This window comes from Choloepus didactylus, chromosome 15 (assembly GCF_015220235.1).
Source record: "Choloepus didactylus isolate mChoDid1 chromosome 15, mChoDid1.pri, whole genome shotgun sequence".
In the NCBI taxonomy this organism is placed as follows: domain Eukaryota; kingdom Metazoa; phylum Chordata; class Mammalia; order Pilosa; family Megalonychidae; genus Choloepus; species Choloepus didactylus.
In genome coordinates, this window is record NC_051321.1 from 42935047 (window position 1) to 42962784 (window position 27738).

General features: G+C 36.9%; 1 protein-coding gene across 1 annotated transcript; it reads left to right on the forward strand.

Moving 5' to 3' along the window:
* The first annotated feature begins 563 nt into the window (after positions 1-563).
* CEP55 (centrosomal protein 55) lies at positions 564-22635 on the forward strand. Its single transcript, XM_037805006.1, has 9 exons — positions 564-613; positions 2883-3077; positions 5049-5324; positions 7475-7540; positions 16947-17097; positions 18534-18847; positions 19824-19895; positions 20585-20710; positions 22114-22635. Exons 1-9 carry the CDS (start codon positions 575-577, stop codon positions 22309-22311), a joined length of 1437 nt encoding a protein of 478 aa, XP_037660934.1. The 5' UTR covers positions 564-574; the 3' UTR covers positions 22312-22635.
* Positions 22636-27738: the final 5103 nt, after the last annotated feature.

Below are 27738 nucleotides of genomic sequence, written 5' to 3' on the forward strand. Positions count from 1 at the left end.
AACGAGTTAGTCCTAGTTCAGCGTCCCTGAGTTTATCCCATTAAGAACAGTCATTTGCTTCATCCCCAAATCAAAAAATCTGCCCCTTACAAGGGAGCACCGAGTTGGAAAAGCCTGAAGCTTCCGAGAAACCCAAAATAATCCGCAGAACTGGGTGGTGGACTCGAGGAAAAGTCTTCCCGCCTCTGGCCCCGCCCCTGGAGGTTGCAGCCTATCGGGGAGCCGCGATCTCGGAGCGCGTCCCGCCCCCTCTTACTGGCGGCCGCCTCCTTGCCGGCAGTGACGTGCCCCAACCTGTAGCCGCGGGATTCAAACTCCCGGAAGCGGCTTTCGCTCCGGAGGGTGTGGCTGATCCCACGCGAGCGCTGACCTTCGCCTGAGCTGTGGGAGGACACCCGGGAGGCGACCGCGGAGGTGGGCGAGTGGCAGTCAGGACCCGCAGTCCCGGTGCCGGGCACGACGGAGACGGGATCAGTGGGCATATCTCGTCCACTGGACTCAATCTCTGCCCGCCCTGATATATGTCCCCCTTCCCAGGCGTTGACTTAGTGCCTGGCACCGGTTTGGGCGCTTCATGACCGTCGTCTTTTCGATTCCTCCTTTCACCTCTGTGGTGGGTATTGTCGTCTGCTACAGATAGGCGCACAGAGGTCAAGTGACTTGGCCAAGGTCTGTTATCTTGCGGTTGTACAGCTTTCTGCCAATTACCGAATGCTTTCACGTCTATCCTACAAACATCTTCATTTTACAGGTGAGAAAACAAGTGCTGAAAGGCGAGGGTATTTTATCGTGCCTCTTTTTGCAGTGTTTTCCCTTTATCTGCCTCCATAAGTGAGATCTTTTGTTAAGATTTGTCTCCCCCTGTAGACTGTATGGCCTGTAATAGATGACTTGTGTAATTTACTGGATGGAAATGTTTGTTTGGTCAGCTCTTGTCCAGCATGTGTTAGGTCAATTCAGCCAATCAGCAAATATTTTCTGAGCACCTGCTTTAGGGTCTGTGGGTAACAACCACAACAATTCAAGATTCAGCCCCTGAAATAATTGTTGAACATTAAAAAAGGCGGGGTAGTGGGGTGAGTGGGATATACTTGAGAACTAGGTGGGTCACCTGGACTGTGTCAGTTATTATGTGTCAATTATTAAGAGTTCACAGAGGGAAAGCTTCCTGAAGAAGGTGTAGCCAGGCTAGGTAAGGCTGGACAATGTGAATCCTGTAGCTATTCAGGCCAGAATAGAATATACAGGGAAAAGAGGTCGGCAGGATTAGATGGTAGGAGGCTGAGAGATCCTGGCAGAGCCTAGGCCAGAGGCTAGAAATAATAGCCATTCGCTGCAGAAATTTCTATCCAAAGGTCAGGATGCAAAGGTCTGGGAGTTCTTTCCAGTTCTACTGATCTATAATTCCACCATTCTGTCTGCGACTTTATGACTTGGTTCAAAAGTAGTTTTCTGTCATATCAACCCAGTATGCCAAGTCAATACTGTGATATTAACAGAAGCTTATAGGAAAGAACTCCCTGTGACAGCAGGTTCTTTAGATACCATAAACTTGCATTTGCCTGAATTGATTCACTAGCCATCTTAGTCTTCTTTCACCTTAGAATAGGCAAAAATCCAGGACTAACCTTTTGATAGATGGTTTGTTCAACTCAGTCTAGACAGTTCTAATATTTTCAGGCTTTCTGATTTTATACAAAATGACCTTACAAGAGTCCTTTCCTCAGAGAGGGTTCCCCCCTACCCCCCATTTAGGTAGTTCTCCCCTATTTTAACTGGAATCATTTATGGCTGCACCCTTCTATAGCATTTATTACAGCTTGAGAATCCGTGTTTCTTGTTATTGCTGACCTTCTTTACTAGATTGAAAGTTCCATGACTTCAGGGAAAATTTTTTTTTTTTACTTCCAGTTTATTCCCAACACCTATTAGAGTGCCTGGTAAATAGTAGGCTCACAGTATTTTTTTTAGATTTATTTTAAATTCAATTTTATTGAGATTGTTCACATACCATACAGTCATCCAAAGTGCACAATCAGTTGCCCACAGTACCATCATACAGCTGTGCATCCATTAGTCCAGAACCAGTATTTTTTTAATGCATGAATGGTCTCATACTTCTATAGATTCCTTAATCATACCACCACTGTTTTATCTTATGATCCATAATGTGGAAAAAATGCTTTTTAATTTCCCTAATTAGAGATATGCACAGTATATTTCAGTACATATTTGCCAGCTAGAAGTCAGATTAAATACTTGCTCCTAAACTATCACTTGATACTGTTAGCAGATACTAAGCTTCTCTTACTTAATTTTGCCTCTTATTCTTAATTCCTTTTATACCTGAATTCTTTAAATATAAATGTCTCATCTTGGATTCTCACTTTTGCCTATTGTGCTTTCTCAAATCACTGTTAAGAAAGGTATAGCTTCTAAAAAGATGTACTGTTATGTTTAATAATGACAGGTCAATGCCTGTAAACTAAGAATTCTATTATTTACCACAATCTTTTGATTCCTGGGTAAAATGTGTCCTTGATTGTAACTTATTTCAGGCTTCATTTAATGGTCTAATCCATGGTTAACCTCCATTTTTTTTTTAACACAACTTTTGTGTTTAAATATGGCACATATACAGAGCACTGCTCAAAACATAAGTGAACAGGTTGACATTTTTTAAAAGGTGAGCACTCCCCAAGATCTACTACCAAGATTTTTAAAAAAGCCCAGAGGCTTTCTTTGATCCTTTTCCTATTCCCTTCTTTTTTGGGGTATCCCACTGCTATTTAGAGTGGATAGGTTACAAGACCTATTTCAAACCTGAGATTTGAACTTTTAACCCAGACTTATAAAACATAATAGTATTTTTATTTTTACAGACAATTTCAGAGATGTCTTCCAGAAGTCCCAAAGATTTAATTAAAAGTAAATGGGGATCAAAGCCTAGTAACTCCAAATCTGAAACTGCATTAGGGAAATTTAAGGGAGAAAATGCAGCCTTAAAAACATCAGTGGATGAAATCACAAGTGGAAAAGGAAAGCTGACTGATAAAGACAAACACAGACTCATAGAGGTAAATGGTCTTATATATAACCCTTTAAATTTTAGTAGATTTTTAAGAAAACAATTTATTGTGATTTTCTGATGCTACCATCGTTTTCTTGCCATTGTCCTTGTCCCATCCTGTTCATTAATCTTAGGAGGTTGACCTTGGTTTTGGAATCTTACTTCTTACTTTGAGGTCTCTTACTCTTAGACATATTCTAGTTATTACTAACTTTTCTCACTTTTTAAATGAAACTGAATTTGTGTTCTGAATCATCAGGTACTACATTTGTTTCAGAAGCAAAGACATCTTGATTAATAGTTCTGCACCTTGAACACAGGACTAGGGCCTGTTTTTCAGTTATTTAAAACAAAATAATAACCTAATTTGTCATTCATCTTATAGTTATTGGTAATTTAGCTTAATTACATGAATATATTTGATAATTTTTGTTATGCTATATTTAAAAGCATAAAACATTGGTTTACTATTTTCATGGTTTTTTAAATGCACAGTTAGAAACATTCTGTTTCCATGCTGTTTTGGAATTCTATATTATTCATTATGCATACTTAAAGTATAATATGTCATTGTTACAAATTCTCTTGTTTTACTGTAGGAGATGAGGAAATATTTTCCCGATAATTATATAATCTGTTTTTTTGTTCACTAAATGTAAAAAATCAAATCCATTTCAGAGTGTTAAATAGCATTTAGATTTCAGTGTGAATTTTAAACCATTTTATCATGCATATTGGATGCTTTCCAAGTAATTTTGTTTTCAGGCTTTTTGAGGTGAAATTATTACATATGTCGGCATTTTTTATTCTGTTAAACTGTATTTCAGATTCAGAAGTTAGGAATTTATTAGAACTAGGGAGATTTAAGAATTTAATCACAATTTGGTTTCATTTTATTCTGCAAAAATGCTTTGATTTTTCATATATAGAAAATATATGATCTGTGTTAAAGTGTATCTGTTTTGTAGGCACATCATAAAACTGTATGATTTTTTTAATGACTCAAATTGAAGTAAATACTTTTGAAAATAACCATCACCAATTCTTAGACATAAAGGTTATTTTGTGATCTGGTGAAAGAATCTTACAGCTTCCCTGAGAAATATCTTTCCAGTTTATTCTGCTTTTGACCAGTGCTTCTTGTCTGAATACTACTCTATTAAGCCTAAAACTGTATTGGCTTTTTTAGTAATTGTATCATATTACACTGACTTATCTTAAGCTTGTGGTCAACAAAAATCTCCACATCATTTACACATAAACAACTATCCACCTAAATTTCTCCATTTTATATCTGAACAACTGCTTCTTTTAGCTTTATGTGGTTTTTACCGTTAGCCTGTATAGTCATTCAGATAAAGGTTTCCTACACCTGTGTATTGGCTCATTCTACCTTATGCCAGTAGCAGTTTAATAACCATGGATTCTTTATCTTGCTAATCTTTGAAGATCACCTTCTAGATTTGATACCAAGTCATTTGTCAACAGTAAGCAGATTAATGAATGTATCTTTATCCAGCTGTAACATTCTGTAATTTTTAAGTTCCACTGGAAAAGTTTATTAATGAGCATGTATCTCTTAGGTGATTCACTTTAGCCTTTAAGTTTATTAGCTCCCTTAGATCCAGTATGATGGAGCAATGATTTATCAGATACTCATGTGAGAGCCAGCTTTTCTTTAGCTTTCCCTTACTACCCTAGACAGAGTTGATTTCTGCATTCTTTGTAACTATGTCCCTATCATTTTATATATATCTTAACTACAGCACTTGCCATGTTGCATTAATTTATTGGCTTATCTCTCTGTGAGCTCTCTGAGCATAGGACCTTGGCTTCGTTTTCTTTTTGGCCCTGATATCCAGTGTAACGCTGGCTTGATTTATGTAACAAAACACTTCAAAAGTGCTCATTGAAGCATACTGTTTAGCTTGATGTTTGACCTGCTTTTGTTCTAAGATTCTTCTTGGTTTATATCTAGAGAATTCGAGTCCTTGAAGCTGAGAGGGAGAAGAATGCTTATCACCTCACAGAGAAGGACAAAGAAATACAACGACTTAGAGAACAGCTGAAGGCCAGATATAGTACTAATGCATTGCTTGAACAGCTAGAAGAGAAAACAAAGGAAAGTGAAAAGAGGGCACAGCTGTTTAAATCCTTATCTGAAGAGACGGATGCACTGAAAAAACAGTGGTACACTGCGACTGCACGAGTTGCTGAACTTGAAAGCAAAATCAGTACACTTGGTTTATCACAGGTACTACTAAGTTACCTTTTCTTTAAACCCAGATTTTTTCTTTCTGATGCAGTTTGTAATTCTTATGAACAATGAGTTTGTGAAAATACTTACAGGTCCCTTTGCTCTTTTTTTATAACTTACTCCCTTCTCCATAAGCAAAATTAGTTAATATGGCTTCGTTTACTTCCCCCACCCTTGCTTTGCCCAGAGGAGTATTCTGAATACAGAGTCCACTGTGTGTCTGCGATAGGAAGAATTTTTTTGAGCTTTTATTTCTATAGTTTGTATCATGAAAACAATCAACTTCATTTTTTTGGGTATTTTTTCATATTTGAGATACACAGAATATCAAGTAAACTCTTCCTAACTACATGTCCTTTTTCTCTCCTCTTTTGCTTGAGAGTCACTAGTGTAGTGGAAAGAGCCAGAATTTGGAGTTAGGCAGATCTGGGTTCAGATCTTGCTTCTGCCACTTGCTAGCTCTATGACTCTGAACAAATTTCTAAACTTCTCTAGCCTTAAAGACAATGCTTGAGTTCACCAAAGCCCTCTCCTAAACTTCACTTCCCACATCAGTAAAATTAGGATAATAAAACTGATGGGTTAAATGTGATGATGTATGAAAATTGCCTAGCATAGTGCCTGCCTTTCGTAAGTGCTCAACAAATGATTTCCTATTGATCACATCTTTGATTCTTTTGGAAATTTGGACATTTTAATAATACTAACACTATGACTAATAATACCACTTATAGAAGAAATCTGTGGCTTCCAGCTATAATATGTCAGTGCTGTCAAGGGTCTGTCTTTGTACCTTATTTTCCCTTTAGGATAGACATGGTGATCAGACCTATATAATTATATGCGCTCTCATTTATAGGTAATTGAATGTTTTTACAAATAAATGCAAAACGTTATAAATTTTCCTAGAGAATTTCCACAGAGCTGAAACTCATGAAACATTATAGTCAGACTCAAAGTAGTTGACTAAAATTTTTCTTGAAGTTCAAGAATTAGTTTCTTTACTTTTGAATATGAAATGCAAATCTTACTAGGAATTATAAATTAAAAAAAAATGTATTCTTATAATAATTTGATGGTTATATGCTGTTGATTTCTGTTATCATGTCTAACTGCTACAGCCAACCTCCAAATCTCAGGTCTTACACAACAAATGTTTATTTTTCCCAATAATGTCACAGTCTAGAGCAGGTTGAGTTGAGGAGGCTTTGGTCCAGAGTCATTCAGAGATCCAGGTTGGTTCCTTCTAGTGGTTTCACCATCCCTTTGGGTGGAATCCTCTCTCAGATCCTCTGTGCCTAGCTATGAGAAAGGACAGAGCATTTCAAAAATTGCTCAGAAGGATTTGGGGACCAGGCCTGGTATTGGCATATTTCACTTCTGCCCACATTCCACTGACAGGATTCAGTCACATGACACCAATAACCACAGGGAAGGCTGGGAAATATATTTCACTGTGTGCCCAGAAAAGAAGGAAAAGGCAGGCTATCTCTGCCATAGATTCTCCTCAAGAAGACTAAACTGAGAAGGACAAAGGGCTACATATTAGGATGAGTGACTAAAGCGCCTTTGGAGAAAAAAATATATATATATTTTTTGAGCTTCCTTACCAATGTTCACACTACTTTCTTTCCGTATAGCTCTTTAAAGACTGAATTGAAGCTCTCTGTATGAAAAAATGGAGAATAAAAGAGGAACATGTTTCTAATACTAACTAATGCTTTACTAGTACTAATATTAAGTCAATTTTAGAAACAACTTTTATCTTTTGAATGACAATTTAATATCTTCCAGATTTCATTTAAGTAGCCTAGTGTTTTGTTTGTTTTGTCTCCTTTTGGTGAAAACCACTGAGCTAGTCATATGCACAGAGGGCTATTCTGGTGGTCTGAGATCTAGAAGACCTCACAAGGCAAATTAGATCTCAAGTCTCAGGTTATCCAGTCTGCTTAGGAAGTTTCCAGGGGGGCTTAATTCTGACTACAGTCCGGTCATACCCATCACCTGGCATGATGGTTCACCACCATATATTAGACCTGGATTTTGGATGCCCCTGTGAAGTATACTATGATATTATGGGACTAAATATAATGAGAAAATGTCTATTTTTCAACTGATGATGTTATCTAATATTGGCTTATTTACAGACTGTGGCTGCAAACTGCTGCAACTCATCAACAAATATTCATGAGATGGAAATACAGCTGAAAGATGTAAGTTCATTTTCCTTTTGATAAATTATGGGTAAAGAAGACTAATTCACTTATTCCTAAATTTCATGGAAATTGGCAGCATTTGTGCTGGTGACTCTCTGTTGATGCAACAGGAGAATTGAGTGGTTTTTTGATCATCCATCTAGGTTACTAAAGTCTCTTACTAGGCATTCAAAGAGGATTAGTTCCTTTAAGCATGGTCTTTTTGGGCTAGAGTGCCCTAAAAATCACCCATTGCTACCAATACCTCAACAACATTCCTTCTCCACTTAAATCTAATCTCAACTATTTATTATTATATGTATTTTAATTTATAATTTCTTCTCATGTTTTTTTCTCTTTTTATTTATCCATGCAAGGTATACTCTCTAGTCTGAAATCCTTCTCTTGGAACTAGGATTGCTTTCATAATTTGAAAGAGAAATAGATTCTTTGTATACTCAGTACTTCTTTTCCCTAGATTCTGACATGAGGTTATTGTAAATATATGGAAAGCTGTATTATTTCAAACCTATTGTTAACATTTTGCCTCATTTGCACGTGCTCATGTGCACACAAGCTCTCTTCCTCCCCATCCTCTCCACATCCACACATAGTATTTTTTTTCTGAACCATTTGAGAGAAAGCTGCATATATCCAAGTCTCTTTATGTCTATGTATTCTAATATGTATTTCCTAAAAATGAGAATATTCTCTTACATGGCCACCATAGAGACAGCAACTTTAATAAATTTAACATTAACACAATAAGTTAATCTCATCCATATCCATTTTTTTTTTTTCAATTGACCCACATTTTTTATTCCTCCAGTACAGGCTAACATTTTAATCTATGTTGAAAGTTTTGCCCAGTGATTGTTTAGAGGATCCCTGTCAAACCAGGAGGAAGAGCTCTAGTAGCATTCCATAGGACTTCACTTTTACCTGCTCTTCATTTTATTGATAACTTGGATGAAAACATTAAATGCATGCCTAACAAATGTGTAGACGACACAAAGCTGGAAGGGATAACTAATGCAATGATGACACTAAGGATTCTAAACTAATAATATCAACATTTATTGATAACTAGCAAATCCATTTATTGATGATATTAGAAGGAGGAAAAGAGTAGAGTCAGTGTGAGTGGAAGTGGATGGAGGTGGGGAATGTTCACTGCTTTATTGAAGTAACATTGCCATCATGTGGCCTTTTTGAATATTGCCTCTCAAATATAAACCAACACATTTTTCTTTCTCATGCTTAATGTATGAACTGGGTTAAAGGGTTAAAAGAAAATTCTCATGACCTTCCAATGTTGACTTAAGTTATTTCTTCTAAAATATTTCTTAAATATGGACCAACATAAAATGCAGTATATAATTAGGTTTCTTTAGCATTGAACACACTACAGTTTATATAGGTACTCAATAAGTATTTGGATATGTGGGTGCTCTTTTAGTTATACTATACTGCCACTTTTATCAACTGAATGTATGAGAAACTGAGGTTTGCATGAATCCTTTCTTTTGAAAGAATCATAGAGTATGAATAAAAACCTTTTTGGGGTTGGAACGGATCCACGTAAGAGAATAACTACACTGCAGATTATTTTGAGATATGCCATGAATCCTAACAACTTTTTCAGTTACACTAGGTTCACTGTGAACTCAAGATATTAACAGTCATATTCATTTGAGGCAGATTCTTTTTCCCAATTTTATTATGAAAAATTTCAAACATACAGAAAAGTGGAAAGAATGGTAAAGGGAATGCTTGTCTGTCTACCACCAAAATTCAACAAGGAGACAGACTCTTTACGTCTAATTGTTTACTTAAAGGGAGTTGTGAGAAAGAGGGGCCATGGGGGAAAGCAGATTATTATTTGAAAACTTCTTGCAATGAAACTAACCATCCACAGAACTTAACATTATTGAGTATATAAAAAGGAATGGTATATATCTCCACTTGATAAATGAACTAAGCTGTACAAGGAGAACTAGTGTTATAATATTCTGACAAGTGCAGAAGGAAGAGCATTTGTCAAGTGGCTGGAGGGCCCTGGACCTAAGTTCTGGTTCCAGAGGCTCCTCTATTTTCCTAATCCATTTCTTAATTCTATAGAAAACAGATATCGAAATCCTTTAAGCCTCATACCTAGAAGCTTTGCTCATGAGTTTGTAAGGTGTTCATGGAAGGAGCCTAAGAAAGCTGGGGAAACTCTATAGACTTAGAATTTTTGTATATACAGATCTTTCTGGACATGGGCCTCAACTGCCTATATTTTTCAAGGACAGAATTTCTCACCTGTATAAGACCTCACCTGATACACAACTAAAAACTTCAAGTTCTTTATGTACACTTCATCATGGAGCTAACCATCCAGAAAGAGCTGCTACTATAAAAGGAAGAACTATATTGTATTTTCAGATTGAATTAAACAAAGACTCTTATCTATGCATAGTACATCATGTTAAGGTTGATAGAGTTATCTGTGTAGTTATCCCAATAGTTAGTAATCTGAAATCCATACGCTTTCTGGGAAAAATGAGGTTTGTTGATACTTAAGTTTCTTTGAAATCCAAATTACTATAATTTATAGCAGGTCCTATTGAATATAAAGGAATGAGATACAATCCTTGTACAAAACCAATAATCCGTGAGGGAAAACCTGTTATACATAGGTACGGAATAGCTAAAAAACAGTAGTGTTCCTTACCACTTACCCCTCTCTCTCCTCCAGAGACACCTCCAAAAAATGCAGGGGGATTCAAAAAGAATTGAACTCTTTCGAAAATTTATTTCATATGTACATTTACGTCAGTAAAATTATACCCTGCAACTTTTCTTGTAAGAATCTTGTTTTATACCATGTCTTTCTTGTAGCCCTGATGGTTGCGAAGCTTTGCATGCTGGTTGCTACTTCAGCCATTGGCAATAATAAACTATAACAGGTCTGGAATGAATTTTGACATGAGGGATACAAATTAAACACTTGTAAAATTATAGAAACAACTATGATAGTTCCATTACGGTGTGGTTTTTTTTTTTTTTTTTTTTTTGAAATAAATTCAAAGTTATAGGAACAGTTGCAAAAACAATACTAACCCCGTACACAGAATTCCATCATACCCTGATCCCCCTCCCCCTCCCCCCATAGCTCAATCCACCAACTTTAACCTGCTGTCACATCGCTATTTCTTTCCCTCCCTCCCTCCCTGCCTATCTATCATCCATCATCTATTGCTCTGTCTTCTGAACATATGAGAGCAGGCTGCACCCATCCTTGAACATACACTATAATTCACATATACACTTCCCAAGAACAAGAACATTCTTTTATGCAATCCCATTAAACGCAGCTAAGAAGTACAAGAGATTCAACAATGATACAAAGCTCACATTCTGTATTTCCTTTTCCTTATGTCTCAACTGTATCTCTTTGAGCCACCTGTCCTCTATCCTCCAATCCCATCCAAGTTCATACTTGGCATTCAATTGTCTCTATTTAGACTGTCTTTTTTTTTTTTTTTTTTTTTTTCGGTTGTGGAAACATATATACAGCCTAAATCTTCCCATTCCACCCCCTCCCTAGACTTCCATTAGTGGGATTAATCACATTTAGAATGTTGTAATGCTCTTTCCCACCATCCATTACTAGAAATTTCCCTTCACCTCAAACAGCAACCCTACACTCCTTTCTTAACTCCCCATTGCCCCTTCCCCCATTTCTCTTAACCCAAACTCTACTTTTCATCTCTATGGTTATATTCTCTGATAATTTCTTTGTGTTTACTGTGGGGCTTAAAATTAACCTCTTGAATCCATAACAATCTTATTTTTCTTTGATACCACCTTCACTTCAATAGGACACATAAACTATGTTTCTATACTCCTCATTCCCCCACCTTTATATAGTTGTCTAAAATTAAATATTTTATGTTGAGTTCAAAACCTCTGATTTGTCATTAGAGTTTGTGTATTTTATATTATGTAGGAAGTAAATAGTGGAGTTACAGTTCAAAAATTATTGAGTTCTATTTGTATTTCATTGTGGTTGGAGAATGTGCTTTGAGTATATTCAATTTTTTTTTTTTTAATTTCTTGAGGCTTGTTTTATGTCCCAGTTTATGTTCCCTTCTGGAGAAAGATCCGTGATCACTGGAGAAAAGTGAGTGTCCTGGTGATTTGGGATGTAAGGTACTATATATGTCTGTTAAAATTCTCTATATCTCTTTCTCCTTTCTTTGTTTTTCTGTTGGTAGGGGTCCCTCTAGCATCTGAAGTAGGGCAGGTCTTTTATTGGCAAACTGTCTCAGCATTTGTTTGTCTGTGAAAAATTTAAGCTCTCCCTCAAATTTGAAGGAGAGTTTTGCTGGATAAAGTATTCTTGGTTGGAAATTTTTCTCTCTCAGAATTTTAAATATGTCATGCCACTGCCTTCTTGCCTCCATGGTGGCCACTGAGTAGTCACAACTTAGTCTTATGTTGTTTCCTTTGTATGTGGTGAATTGCTTTTCTCTTGCTGCTTTCAGAACTTGCTCCTTCTCTTCAGTATTTGAGAGTCTGATCAGAATATGTCTTGGAGTGGGTTTATTTGTATTTATTCTGTTTGGAGTTCGCTGGGCATTTATGCTTCATGTGCTTATATTGTGTAGAAGGTTTGGGAAGTTTTCCTCAACAATTTCTTTGAATACTCTTTCTAGACCTTTACCCTTCTCTTCCCCTTCTGGGACACCAATGAGTCTTAAGTTTGGACGTTTTATTTTATCTATTGTATCCTTGAGATCCATTTTGTTTTTTTTGATTTTTTTCTCCATTCTTTCTTTTGTTCTTTCATTTTCTGTTCTGTGGACTTCTAGGACACTGAGATGTTGTTCAACTTCCTCTAGTCTTGTATTGTGAATAGCCAGAGTCTTTTTAATTTGGCCAACAGTTTCTTTTATTTCCATAAGATCTTCTATTTTTTTATTTACTCTTGCAATGTCTCCTTTATGCTCTTCTAGGGTCTTCTTTATGTCACTTATATCCTGGGCCATGGTCTTCTTGATGTCCTTTAAATCCTTTGCCATGTTTTCGTTCCTCGATTGTAGTTCTTTGATTAATTGTGCAAGGTACAGTGTTTCTTCTGGTATCTTGATTTGTGTGTTTGGAGTTGGATTCTCCATATCATCTGGTTTTATCATACGCATTAAGATTTTCTGTTGTTTTTGGCCTCTTGGCATTTGCTTTGCTTGATAGGGTTCTTTCAAGTTGAAAAAAAAATTACCTATCTAATTTTTCAGAAACACAGTTTCTCTAACTAACCAGCAGATGGCGTCTGTGAGTCACCTATATCCCTCAAGTCAGTTCTCCACCTTGTCCCCGCGGTGTGTGGGGAAATGATTCTTGTGGGGTTCAGTTGGAGAACTCAGTTTGGGTGTGTTGCTGGAGCCATCTGCCCTGAATGTGGGGCATGTGTATGGGTGGCCGGGGAGGAAGGACAGTTTTAATATTCAAATCTCCCAGGTTCCTGGAGATTCAAGGCCGCCTCAAGAGTCTAAGCCTTCATTTCATTTCAGCCCCAGACCCTGTCTCTCACTGTCCCACAAACCACCAGACTTGGTGTAGTGTCCCTGGGTTCTCTGAGCGGGTCCCGCCACCCAGCTGCGATCCTCCAGGACCTCTGCCGAGGGAATGCCATGCTGCGTCACCAGTGCGCGCTGTCCCTCAAGGGAAGCCCCGGGCTGCCGGGCCGTGCCGGCTTGCTTTCAGCCTGATGCGAAGATGGCCAAACGGGACATCTCCACACCCCCCTCCTTGCACAGTTCCTCCTTCCCAGCTCTGGGACAACTGGCAGGGCTCTGGGCTGTGGGCACGGCCCCAGGCAGGAGTTTATCCAGCACTCCCGGGAGCGAGCTGCTAGCTGCGGGGTTTCTTTCGGCTTCCGGCTCTCCCCTCTGTTCCCCAGCCCCAAGGGTATCTGCAGTGGGCTATCTTCCAGGCCAGACACTGAGAGGCTGGCCCAGCCCCCTCTTGCTGTGTTTTACTGCGTGGTTCTCACTATTGCTGCTGCAGCTGCTCCGGGGTTTTTCCCTTTTTTTTTTTTCAAAAGAGCCCATTGGTCTCCAAATGCCAAACCCCAGCTTCCCCAGACCGCCGCGCGGCTGCGGGTCTTCCAGCCAGCTCACTCACTCGTTCCAGAATGCAGACTCCCGGTTTCACAAGTATACAGCCCCTTTGGAACTAGAAGATCTCGTCCAGCTGGTGCATCGCTGTAACCGGTACTCTGGATCACCCTCTGGTTTTTATCTAGTGTTTTTCACGGAGGTGTTTTTTCGCCGTCTCACCTAGCCGCCATCTTAGTTTTCCTATGGTGTGGTTTTTATTACGTTTTCATATATTATTTAGTTCATGAGTAATAGATTTTTGAAAGTATTTGATTCTTCTTGAATCGCCATAAATTCACTGTTCTGCTCAGTATGAGGAACTGCTACATTCTTTCATATCCTGTCCTCCCTTCCCCGAATGCTCTCAAACCAGTTGTGGGCTAAAGGACTTGTTGGGTGCTTGTTAGTTCTTGCAGCCACTGTTTGCCTACTTCATGTTGTCGTCATCATTCACATACATTTCTCAGGCAGCCACTTGCTATGGAAGCAATGAACTCATTCATGGAACAATTTTTTAAAATGCCTAAACATCCTGGGCCCAGCTCCCCAGGGATCTCGTGATGTAGTTAAGGTAAGAAGTATCATTCGGAAGTAATCAAGGTCACAAGTGTCAGGTGCTAAATTAAATGGGTTGGAGCAACAGCAAAAGACAGAGCTTGGTGAGGGAAGTCATGGTCAAGAGTGCAGTGAAGGAAAGAAAAGGCCAGACTATAACTTGAAGAGATAGAAGAAATAGATTGTGGAAGATTTTAATGTCAGCTTAAGGAAACATAGCTTCAGTTTTAGCAAATGGTGTTACAAAATTTTCAAAAATTCTTAATTATTAATATAGTTAGCTTTAAAATGATTTAGTACTTTTGGGAACTGAGGGAGAGGTTGAACTGAACTAAGTAGGGATAATTATTTTGCTCTGAAATATAGAGTGATCATTATATTAATTAACCTAAAGCTGTTGTGATGGTCTAGATCTCATCTCACTCTCTCGATGGGGAAATTACCCTCCAATGAGGATTTCTCTTATTGAGCAAAAAATAAATGGACACATCATGTTTCTCTTAATCCAAAAACAGTCAGATTTCACCAAGATCCAATCACAAGTCATTGCTCAAGTAGTTATTACTATGAGGGTAGAGGGGTCACAGCCTGGACAGCAGGGACAAAGGGCTCAGTAGAAGTGAACTTGGCCATCATGAAGGGGCATTGGGCCCAGTATATGCACTCCCCTTCTGGGACACTTCATCCCTAATATTTTGTGTGTGTGACGTCAGGTTTAGCTTGGCATGCCCTCTTTGTATAAATAGCCATTGAGACTTATTTTCCTGGCCTATCAGGAACACAGAAGAGGGGAACAATTCCATCTTCTTGGACTGAACACCTTGATTGGAAAGGAGAAAAGAGTTATAATCTGATTGCATGTTGGTACTATGTAAGAATTTCTAAACTTTCTCTCTCTAGCACCAGCAGATGAGTTATCTCGACTAGCTTTCAACTTGAATCTGTGCCCTCCTTCCTATAGCAAAACTGCCACCTCCCCTGTCAAAACTGGTATTGGATAGCATTCATTGAAATTACCCATATAGCTACTTGCTGAAGTGTACTTTGAAAGTTATCATCTTTCTGTAGATATGTTATATTTCACAATAAGGAAATAACTGAAACTGTAGAACTATAACCCATAACATTCTTTGAAATTTGCTAACTGCTTGTTAAATCATACTATGAAAGTTATCACTGATATGTATATATGTTAAAGTTCACAATAACAATGTATTAAAATAAAATAAAATAAAAATCTGGGGTTGGGAGGCACAGGGAAGGGGAAGTGTGCAATTGCTAGGGATGACTGGGCTGATAGACTCCTTTTGCTTGGTCTTCTACTGAATTTCCAAGGATCAAGTGGTTAAGAACAGCGAGAGAATCAGAGGATAAATGAATTTGTCCCAGTTAACAGCAATATCAATAGAACTTTTTGTTTGGAAAAAAACTCATTAATCTACACACCTTTGTCCATATATTTCACCTTGTTTAATCTACTGAAGTTAATGAGTTAATTTTGCTTCTTACCTGAGTGTTTGCTAATGTTCTGTCACAGATGAGGTATTATGATCCACAGATAATGTAGGCATAGATTTTATAAGATTTTGAACCTTGTATTGGGTGGCCTAGTAAGGCTGTCAGAAAGAAACAAGTTTCTTGAGGGAAAGACATGAAAAATGATAATTAGTAGTAATAGTAAAGTGAGTCACTTTCCCTCTTACCAGCTAACTTAAATGGATACTGCCTATTTTATTAATATTATCCCATCACCCAAATAATTTTTTGAGTATATATTGTATGCAAAAGCTGGGAATTCTCTCAGGAAAGCATAATCTGCCATTTTAAAGGAACTTACTTAAAGTTCCTTTGAAAGAAACAAAAAATACAAAAAGTTGAAGATGGTTAGTAAAATAATTTTTTAAAAAATAGACATTTATGTAACAAAGCCCTATACAGTCAGGTGAGTGATCCTAGTTTGGGGTTTTTAATTGGGTTCTAAAGATGTAAAGGTTGAAAATTGGTGTGAAAAGAGAAAAGGCGACTGTTTAAGTTTGATTCTCCAGGAAGCAGACATTCATCTGATTCTCCAGGAAGCAGATGAAATCAGGAGTGCAAATGATTTATTGGGGAGTGATATCTGTGAAAGAAAAAGGGAAGAAGCAGGATTGGGCAGTGGAACAGTCAGACCCTGATATAAGCCTCACAAAATCTCGGTCAGCTCCTGGAAACTCCACAGAAAAAATTGCTCCGGAGCAGAGTCCCATGTTGAGTGGAAATGGCTAGGTTCTTCCTCAGTTGTTGGCTGGGACCACCTAGCTCAGTTCAAAAACAGACACAGACCTGAAGGAGGTAACAGCTGGGGGCTGTCCATTAACTGCACTCCTCACAGCTGGTGGCAAACTCTTTCTAGAAAGGGGGGTCTGAGCAGCGTGTTTTCATGACTGCCACAAAGGCATTCTCGTTTTTAGAGAATGACCTGTACACAGACACAAAGAAGTTGTGGAGAGGAGATAGCAGACACATAAACTTAACCCATGTAAACTGTGACTCCTCCATGTTACTTATTCTGTAGGTGTGTTAGAATGTATTTCTTTGCCACAGACAATACAATAGTTGCCCATAATTACTCTTTGAGCCATAAGAGCTTTATTATGTTGAAAAAACTACACCATATGGGCTCCCTTGTCCATTTTAAGATTTTGGTATTTTTGTGGTTTATTTTCTTTCATCTTTTCATTGAGGCTCTGGAGAAAAATCAGCAGTGGCTGGTATATGATCAGCAGCGAGAGGTCTACGTAAAAGGACTTTTAGCAAAGATCTCTGAGTTGGAACAGCAATCGGAAACAGCTGCTCATTCACTCCTGGAGCAGACAAAAAAGACTGAATCAGAAGGTACTGGTATAAAAATGTGTTTTGGGAATAGGGCTAACATTTTCCAAAAGGAGTGATGCATTAAATTTAGATTTTTATAGATACGTGTTAGATTTAAGAGCAAATCTATCCCTGAAGTAAGAACTGCCATTTTAGCTAGTCTTTTTTTTAAATTTCCTAATGTTTTCTGACAAAAGGAGTGCCCAAGGCACACAGTAAAGAGCAACTCTGGCAGCTTTGAAGTCACATGATGTTTTCTCCACCTGTGTATGTCCTTCTCCTCTTTGAAAGTCCTTTTCAAACTTTACTTTCCCCAGAACTGGCCTTGTCACCGATCACCCTTTTACTCTGCTTCCCTTCAGCACTTATTCATATCAACCCTAGGAGAGAGAGAATACATTTTATAGATGATTTTTCAGTCATTTGACTCTCCCCATAGAACTGAGATGGAAATTTCTTACTAATGATGTTAGTTTTTTCAAAGTGCTTTGCATTTTCCCTAACGTTGATCTCAAGCGAGTTTCACAAGAACCCTGAGAGGTGGGGAAGGAGGGGTCCTTATACTTACCTTATGGATGAGGAAATAGGCTCAGCAAGTCCAGGTGATGATCTAGGAAGAGAAGAGAAGCTCCTGTGCAAAGCACTGGTGAAAAGGCCGATAGTCCTAATAGGACTGAAGCCTGGAATTATATAAAGAGAAAGGTAAAGAAAGGCTTGCAGGGCTCATAATCTTGGAGCTTCATATTTGAATATTTAACATAAAGCTAACACTGAAAGGAAAATGTAAAGGGACTGTTTCTAAAGAGGTAATTCAAAGCTATTTAGCCAGAAGGTGACAAAGTTACTAGAGTAGTGACTCTGTAAGTTTACTCCATAGAAAAATAGGATTTTATTTTATTTAAAAATCCTAAATTTTTTAGGATTGTAGGGCTAGGTCTAATTTTTGGCTTTAGTAGTATATAGTGCTCTCTCTCAACGTGCTCTCTCATTCTCTCTCTGTTTTATCAAAGTAGTATAAAGTACTTTTTAAAATAGTAGAGCACAGAAGGGCTCTGCTCTCTTTCCTTATCCCCAGTGCCTCCTTCTTCCACCAGGGGCAGCTGCTTTTTTAAACACTTCTGTTTTTAATATTGGCAATTATCTTCATATCTTTATATTAAGCTTATATCTCTGTTTCTTGATTTATCTTCTTTAGGCATTAGTGACTTTTTCTCCCCAAAGAATAGTTTTGTTACTGTTTTTAGTTCCTCTCTTTGTTTGTCTCATAACTTCAAATAATGTACCTGAACTTCTGTTTCTTGTCCAATCATATATCAATCAATAGTCCTTATCTCTTACCTCGTCATCTTGTAAGCTGAGGGAATGATCTTTCTTATAGAAATTTTGTTTGATGTTTAACTTTCAGGAATATTATCTCTTTTATAAAATAAGATGTGCCATAATGTTGTTTGTCATAGGTTATCTTCAAGAAGAAAAGCAAAAATATTACAATGATCTCTTGGCAAATGCAAAAAAAGATCTTGAGGTTGAACAAAAAACCGTAACTCAGTTGAGTTTTGAACTTAGTGAATTTAGAAGAAAATATGAAGAAACCCAAAAAGAAGTTCAAGATTTAAATCAACTGTTGTGTTCACAAAGAAAGACAGATGTACAACATCTGGAAGATGAGAGGCATAAAACAGAAAAAATACAAAGGCTCAAGGAAGAGAATGATATTGCTAGGGAAAAACTTGAAGAAGAGAAGAAGATATCTGAAGAGCTCCTATCTCAGGTAAGCCTAACCAATAAGGTTTTCCATGATTTCATAACTCAGAGTTTTCATCAAGCACCTACTATATGTCAGGGACTATTTTAGCCACTATGGATACAGCAAGAAATGAAACAAGTTCCTGCTCAACAGGAGTTTATATTCTCAAACGGGAATCAGACAAGTCAACTAAAGAAAATAAAACAGGGTAATATGAAAGAAAGAATTCAGGGCCAGTGCAGGCCTCTCTGAAGAGATGCTATTTGGGCTAAGACTTGATGACAAGAAGGAACCAGCCAGGCCAGGCAGAGGGAATTTCATACACAGAGGCTCTGAGGAGTCTCGAAGTATGCTTGAGAAGCCAAAAGAAGATAGGTGGTAAAGAGAAGCAAATCTTTGGTTATTCATCTGTCAAATTAATAATAACTTCTTCTTGCCTCATACATCTTTTGTGAGGGTCACTTGAGAGAATGTAGAAGTGCTTTGTAAACTAAAGGGCTAGGTCAATGTTAGTTATTGCTATTATTAGAACAGTAATTTCAAAAATCCTCCAAAAGTTGAGAGAGGGAAAATGTTAGTAGTCTGTAACATTTGCTTTCTTAGCCCTTACCATCCCTACATCTGCCTACAGGTGTAAACAGTGGTATTTGGGAAAATGTATGCAGAAATGATTGAGGACTTTGCTTCAGTTCTGCTGCCAAGGAGCCAAGGCACTGTTAGTAGATGTCAGAACCTCCGGGAAAGTGGGTGTGGCCCCTGCAGAGTTCAGGGCTGTTTACCAACTTCCAGTCTGCGTGCCTCGGGGAACTCTCAGGCAGGGTGGTATGCTCAGCTGCTTGCGTAGATGGCAATCATATAACCAGTTGGCATGAATCACCCTAGACTAACAGGTGTTGTCCTTGTTAGAAATGTGAGGCTTGCTATGTGAGCTCCTCATGAATTCCAGGTCAAGTGATAAAAGTTCGGATGTGACAACATTGGCTCTCTTTATATCCTACAGGTCCAGTTTCTTTACACATCTCTGTTAAAGCAACAAGAGGAACAAACAAGGGTAGCTCTGTTGGAACAACAGGTACCTATTGGGATTGCTTCTAAATTCAGTTCAACTTGTTAGAAAATGGAATTTTTCTTCATATTTATACTGTTTTACAGAGAACCATTTGGAAGTTGTGAAAAATGTTATTAAAAGACTAACAAAAATATTCAAGGAGACTATCCTATGCTTGCCATATATTTCTGTTACTGTGCTTAGGCTAAACCACATTCTTTGAGGGTGAGGGGCAATTTTCTTGACAGGCAAATGTCAGCCTTGGCAAATTTGCTCTTCTGCAGTGGCATTTGCAGTTCGTACTCTAGACTAACAGTATCTTCCTAACAGGTCTACTTTATAACTTCAGACAGAACTCAGAGAGACACCATTTGTTCTCAAAATTTAGTGTCCAGTATATTCCAAACCAGTGAATCACAATCTCTTCCCCTCTTTCCCTTCCTCAATAAAAAAAGAGAAAGGGGAGGAAAATTTCCACCCAGCAATTTCTTAAGCTGCCCTTCACTCATTTATGCTTCAAGCATTGGCTTTGCTTCTTGGATAAAAAAAATCCTCAATCAAAAGCATCTTCATTTATTATCTCACTGTGATCAGATGAATTCTTACTATGATGGCGCAACAAAAGCTTTCTTCTTATACTAATAAACAAGTGTCCATCAAGAAAACTAGATAGTATGTACAGCTGAAATTGTCTTATCTTGGGCATTTTCCAGATACAAGCATGCACTTTAGACTTTGAAAATGAAAAACTTGACCGTCAAAATATGCAGCATCAATTGCATATAATTCTCAAGGAGCTCCGAAAAGCACGAAGTCAAATAACACAGTTGGAATCTTTGGTGAGTCTGGAGTCATTAACATTAGAACTTATTTCCTTCTGTCTTTCTCTGCCATCTTTCCATTTATATACCAAGTTAGTTCCCAAGCTCTGGCAATACACCTTAATGAACAGCTGTATCTCAAATCATTAGGCAAAGCCCCAGCCTCATTTAAAGCAGCTGCCCTTTGAGCATCAATTCAGAGCACTACAAAGAGGGACAATTCTGAACCTCTTGGTAATGGTTGTGCTGCTGGTGCCTGGGATCGTCCTCCCCACCCCACCCCCATTCTCCCTCCCTTCCCACTCAGGTGCTGTCATTTTAGAGGCACCAAGAAGTGCCTGGCCTAGGAAAGGGAAGATGTAAGGGAGGGCAATCTTAGAATCTTGAACTGAAATTACTTTTTTCTATTAAAAAAGAAAGAAAGCAATGCTGTTATTAGGTATAATGAGCTGTTACTGTTAATATACTTTTTAGGCATTTTATGAGTTAGGCACATTTTGTGGGTTACTCCAAAAGCATAATCACTTTTTAAATAACATTGTTTCTGTGAGGAAATGGTTTTTGACTAACTTATTTTCATCTTACTAATAAGCTTTTGGACCACACCTGTTGGGGTTTGTGTTTGTGTATACGTCCCATTAGTATATATTTTATATATCATTGTAGCACTTTACTGCTTGATATTTGCAGATGATGAAATGCTACAAACATAATTCCTCAGTTTTCAAAAGACAAAAAAAGCAATTATTTTTTAAAAATCATTTGTAACTTGTCTGAATAAAAGAAAATATATTTTTGGTTCTATTCTTTAGTATGTCATTGATTTTAACCATTTGTAATATTTGAAATTGAAATTTATAATTAATTCTCTGTAATGATTATTTTTCATAGCCAGAGGAATGTAAAAGGATTCATAATTTCCCTGTGTTTTTCTTTGTGTTCCTACTGTCCATCATCTTCATAGTATGCTGCAAAATACTCATTTTTAAGCTTTATTGATTATTCTAAGTTCTTCAGGAAAAAAAACATGAAAAAGGAACATCTCAAAGGTAGTATAGAAAATCTTTGCCATTTTTATGTATAAACTGATCTGCTAAAATTATCTGTTGCTCTTAATTCCTCTATTGCTGAAGTTGCACCTCTTCTACAAAACTGGCCAATTTAGTCAACCTTGCACACAGACCTACCTTTATGTTTGCTCTAAATATTTAATAAAGCCTATTCATAAAAACACCTAATCCCCATATTTCCTGAATAATTTCTGTCATAACTACTTGATACGGTACCACTGTAATACTGGTGAGCAGAGCCTCACAAAATCAGTCTGCAAGGCTGAAGCAGCTAGGGTATTTAGGGAGCAGTTAAACTGCAAATGATGGGCCTTAAATACAAACAGCATTCACTTGAAATTTATGTTTCAGAAGCAGCTTCATGAATTGGCCTTCACAGAGCCATTAGTCACTTTCCAAGGAGAGACTGAAAACAAAGTAAAAGTTGCCTCACCGAAGAGCCCGGCTGCACTAAATGAAAGCCTGGTGGAATGTCCCAAGTGCAATATACAGTACCCAGCCACTGAACATCGAGATCTGCTTGTTCATGTTGAATACTGTTCCAAGTAGCAAAAAAAATTATTCTGTGTTTTTGTGTCAAAAGATTTAATACTGTATCTTTATGTTAGCTTATGGATGTTTATGAATTATGCATTTCACCTCTTGTGTAACAAACTGCCTATCCTTCTTTGAGATGCTGGCAGATGAGTGAGTCGTATTTCTTGGCTGCTTTGTATTTTCCTTGGCAGTGATGCATGCCTCCCTGAGACGGTTCATCATCAGGCTTTAATGAAACTGACAGAATGTGATGAGCATTGTATACTAAGACTACTAACATTTTACACTGTCAAGTACTTGATGGAGAAAAGATGGTTCTGGTTATTGCTTGTGGGTTAAATCTTTTGTACCTGCAAGCAAATATTTTATGTCTTGTGGCTTATTTAATAACTTTGGATTAAAAAAAAAAAGTCAAAGGTAATCATCCAAGGATCTTACTGTTTACTATTATTTTTTATCCAAGCACTTAGTAAATTTAGAATTCAGATTTTTATGTCCATTGTTAAAAGGTGATACTTTTCTCATTTTTTCCCTCACTATTATAGAGCAGTTATTAGAAAAGTTGGGAAATTTCTGGATCTTTATTGCTTCTTACTGTTGAAACTATAAAACCAGCTATGTTCCAAGCACAAAGCAGATTCCATTTAAGGTATACTTTTAAGTAGCCATACACAATATTTACTCTTGTGTTAGCTTTTCTTTGAATTCCGTTAACGCATGTAGTCAGATGAAACTGTTAAAATTAATTTTAACAAAATCATCTAGTCCTGTCATTTGATTTGCAGATATTTTATTTTAAGCACTCTTAAAGTTGGGCAATATAATTATCAGATATTTGCTTATTTGAATAGATATTTTTATATACGCTTTGTATAAACCGATTTTTTATTTTTTCAGGTTTTCTAAAATGCTTAACACTGGGCTACTGTTAGTAATATAAAAGAGAAAAAAATAAAATTATATAATGTTTTAATATGTCTAGCATATATGTATATAGTCATAGGTATTCTAAGATTTCTACTTCAAAAGGAGTGTCAAGGGATTACAGATTAGCACACAGAGTAAGATGAGAAGGTATTTAAAGATATAGCTGAACCAGAAGTAGATACTTTCATGCATCTTTATTGATCAGATAGCACCTCTTGATCAGTAAATGTTCTGAATTATTTGTAGAAAAGACAAAAAATGCATATATCTAATTCCATAGTTTGGTTTTTGACCATAAAAAGTACACAGATTTGTTTATGGAAATAAAATTTTGCTTTTTAATAATCCCAAACACAATGCCTTCAACCATAGTTGGTCAAAAGACATAGAAGTGCCCTTCAGCCAGATCTTGTTCCTGACTCACAGTATTATGTTAGAGCCAATAAGGAAGTTGTTCTCCCTACAACTTTTAAGCAAGTCAAGTATTATCTCTAGTTTATAGATGTGGAAAATGCCTTGGTCACTCAGTGGGGAATGGAGCCAGAACCACAATCCAGGCCTTTAGTCCATGCCCTGTGATAGGCCATGTAACCTCACAAGATAACTGGACAGAACATCAACATAATGGAAGCTTCAGCCTGACAACCATTGAAATTTGATTCCTAGAGATAGAGAACGATCTCCAGGAGCTTCTGTTGCAAGATCCTTACTAAACTTCCTGTGTTTTTCTGGAGGGTCTGTAGTTATGTGTTTTCTCTGCCTACTTTAGCTGCCAACATCTAGATACCAATATAAAATATATGCTTTGGAAAGCTTTCAAGAAAATTTGGCATTTCTCCTGTAGCGCTCTCCAACTGTGTAGAGGCTTTTATACATTTCTGATTAGTAGATGTTTTAAAGCAAATGAAAGTATTCTTTTCCTGGATCACATTACTGACACAAAGTTCAATAAAAAGGCATCTTCAACACCTAAAAATCTTCAAAGTTCATATAATTAAAGACAAGTCTCTCTTTCCATCATTGTCACCCTCTTTCACGGGAAATAACCACACCTTGGTTCAGATGACTATAAACTATGTACCAAATACTGTGCTGGATTCTTATTCTACTTGATCTCATTAGCTCTTCCTTGTAACTCTATGAAGTTGCCAGCACCATTTTGCAGATAAGACAACTAAGGCTTCCAGAGATGAAAGAATTTGCCCCAAGTCACCACTAATAAATGGTAAAGAAAGATGTAAACTCAGCCCATTATGTCCCAGAGTTCATCTTTCTACTTCATTATATTCTCCCTGACATCCCCCACCAACACATTATTGGGCTGCAGTGCCAAGATTCCTCTCAGGTGCTTTTTTCTTTTAAAGAATATTTTATAGACAGTAAAATGTACGGATCAATGCGTTTTGACAAATGTATACATCTGTGATGCAATCACCAGCCAAATAAAGTTACAGTTTCTTTCTGTCACCACCCCGTGAGTTCCTTTAACCCTTTTCCAGTCCAGAACATCACAGAGGCAACTGCTGTTCTGATTTCTATTACCATAGATTGGTTTTGCTTGTTCTTGAACTTCGTATAAATGGAATCGTACATTTGTGTGTGGCTTCTTTGGCTCAACAATATTATTAAGACTTTTCCATGTTGCTGCATATATCCGTAAGCTGTCCTTTTTTATTGCTAACTAGTATTCTATTGTATAAATACACCATAATTTGGTTTTCCATTCTCCAGTTTGATGGGCATTTGGATTGTTTCTTGCACAACTAGTTTTGTGGACCTGTGTTTTCATTTCTATTGGGGAAATATTAGAAGTCACAGGTAGGTGATGTTTATCTTTACTGAAAACCAAAAATTTTTCAGTTTTTGTACCATTTTACACCCCACCAGCAATGGAAGGCATTCCAGTTTCTCCGCATCCTCACCAAGAATTGTTACTGTCAGTCTTTTAAACTTAAACCATTCTAGTGTGATAAAGTGATATCTTGTGATTTTAATTTGCATTTGCCTGATGACTAATGGTGTTGAGTACCTTTTCATATATTTATTGGTCATTTGCATATTTTTGAAGTGCCTCTTCAAGTCTTTGGCCATTTTTTAATTGGGTTGTCCTTTTATTGATTTATATTTTCTGGATATGAGTGAGTCCTTTGTCAGATATTTGAATTGGGAATCTCTTTTCCCAGTTTGTGGCTTGCATTTTCATTTTCTTAACAATATCTTTTATGAGCCAAAGTTTTAAATTTTGAAAAAGTCTAGTGTTTTTTGTTGTTGTTGTTGTTTTTATGGTTAGTATCCTATCCAGGAAATCTTTTCCTACTTCAAGGTTATGAAGATATTCTAAAACTTCTAGGAGCTTTATCATTTTACCTTTCACATTTAGGTCTATAACAATCTTTATATAAGATGAGAGACAGGGGTCAAGTTTTGTGTGTGTGTGTGTGTGTATATGTTTTCTATTTGGATATCCAGTGGTTTTACTTTCCCCGTTGAACTTCATCAGAGACTTTGTTGTAAATAAATTGTGTTCTTCTGGATTCTCAGTTCTTTTCCACTGATCTATTTGTCTGTTCTTCACATAAATACCAACTATCTCAATTGCTGTATATAATTATAAGTTCTTTAAACCAGGGTATATTAAGATTGTCTTGGCTATTCTAAGTCATTTCAATTTCCATATAAATTTTAGGATCAGCTTGTCAGTTTCTACAAAAGTCTGTTGGAATTTTCTCCGTTTATTTAGTTATTTCATTGCTTTCAGCAATGTTTTCTAAGTTTCAGATCTTGCACACTTTCATTAAATTTATTCTTAGGTATCTGATTTTTTATGCTATTATAAACGGCATTTAAATTTTTTATTTTCAAATTGTTGCAAGGGCTAGAAATACAGTTGATTTTTTATATTGACCCAGTGTCCTGAAGTCTTACAAAATTCATTTGTTCTAGTATTTTGATGTTTTTGAATTCAGATAATGTGTTTTGTGGTTCTAGAACAGTGCTGTCTAATAGAAGTATTTGAACCACATATGTAATTTTAAGTTTTGTAGTAGCCACATTAAAAAGTAGAAAAAGAAGTAGATGAAATTCACTTTAAGAATATATTTCATTTATCCAAGTATATTCAAAATATTATGCAACATGTAATCAATTTTTAAAAATTAGAGATATTTTATATTTTTCTTATTGAGTTTTTGAAATCTAGTGTGTATTTTTACACTTACAGCAAATCTCAATTTGGGCTAGCAGCATTTCAAGTGCTCAGTATCCACATGTGGCTTCTAGCTACTATATTGGACAGTGCAGATCTAGAATCTCCATTTAATTCTGTTTAAGAGTTTCCAATCCTGCTGAGTTCTCCACCTGTTCATCCACTTTGTCCATCTTTTCCTGTATATTCTTTAACATGCTTATAATAGCTTAAAACAGCCATTATAATTGCTAATTCTAACAACTGGGTCATCTGTGAGTCTGTTTTTTTTTTTTTTTTTTTTTTTGGTAGCTTTTTAGAAAATGAATTTTTATTTACAAAACACTATACTCACTCACCAAGCAAACACTCCCATTTCCCCTCTACTCCCATCCCCTGGTAACTTCTAGTATATTTTCTATCTCTGTGAATTTGCTGTTTCTAGATATATAAACAACATCATACAATATTTGTCCTTATGTGCCTTGCTTATTTCACTTGACAAAATGTTTTAACGCTTCGTCTGTGTTGGAGCATGTCTCAGAACTTAATGGCTGAATAATATTCCCTTGCGTGTATGTATCACATTTTGTTTATCCATTCAATTGTTGATGGACATTTAGGTTGTTTCCACCTTTTGGCTATTGCAAATAATGCTATGAACATTGGTGTAAGAGTATCTGTTTGAAACCCTGTTTTTACTTCCTTTGGGTTTACATAACTAGGAGTAGCCATATTGCCTATTTTTTTCTCTTGATTATTATGGGTCACATTTTCCTATTTCTATGCATGTCTTTATTTTTTATTATATGAGGACATCGTGGATGATATAGAGACTCTGGATTATGTTATTTTCCTCTAAAGACTTTTTAAAATCAAGGTTTATTTATTTAGTGTTAGGATTGGAATTAACATTTAGAGTTATTTTTGTGTGTACATACTTTCAGTTTTCATTGTAAAGGAAGTTAGAATGTTAAAAAAAATAGTATGTAAATAAACATAGGTATAAACCAGCTAGAACAAAAGAATTAGCATGTAACCTGCTGAAAAGAATCAGAATGTCTATAGCACAATAAACATCATACATTCTTTTGGACCAATTAGCAACTATATATATATAAGGCAAGCATTGGTACATCAAATGTACCAAAAACAATTCCTTTGATGCACCCACTTAAGAACTGTGAAAAATAAGGACCACCCAACATCTGCAAAGAGCTGGAGGAGCTATATAAACGGGAATCACTCTACCCTTCCCTGTTTTCAACTTTCAGGAATTCAAGTTTACTCAAAAGTTTGACATACACAATCCCGTAACTACTCTCTCT

Bases quoted from the DNA above. Each gene is read 5' to 3' on its own strand.
- CEP55 (XM_037805006.1), top strand. From the start codon at position 575: ATGACCGTCGTCTTTTCGATTCCTCCTTTCACCTCTGTG. The intron at 614-2,882 runs GTGGGTATTGTC...TTATTTTTACAG, and splicing joins TTCCTCCTTTCACCTCTGTG to ACAATTTCAGAGATGTCTTC. The intron at 5,325-7,474 runs GTACTACTAAGT...GCTTATTTACAG, and splicing joins GTACACTTGGTTTATCACAG to ACTGTGGCTGCAAACTGCTG.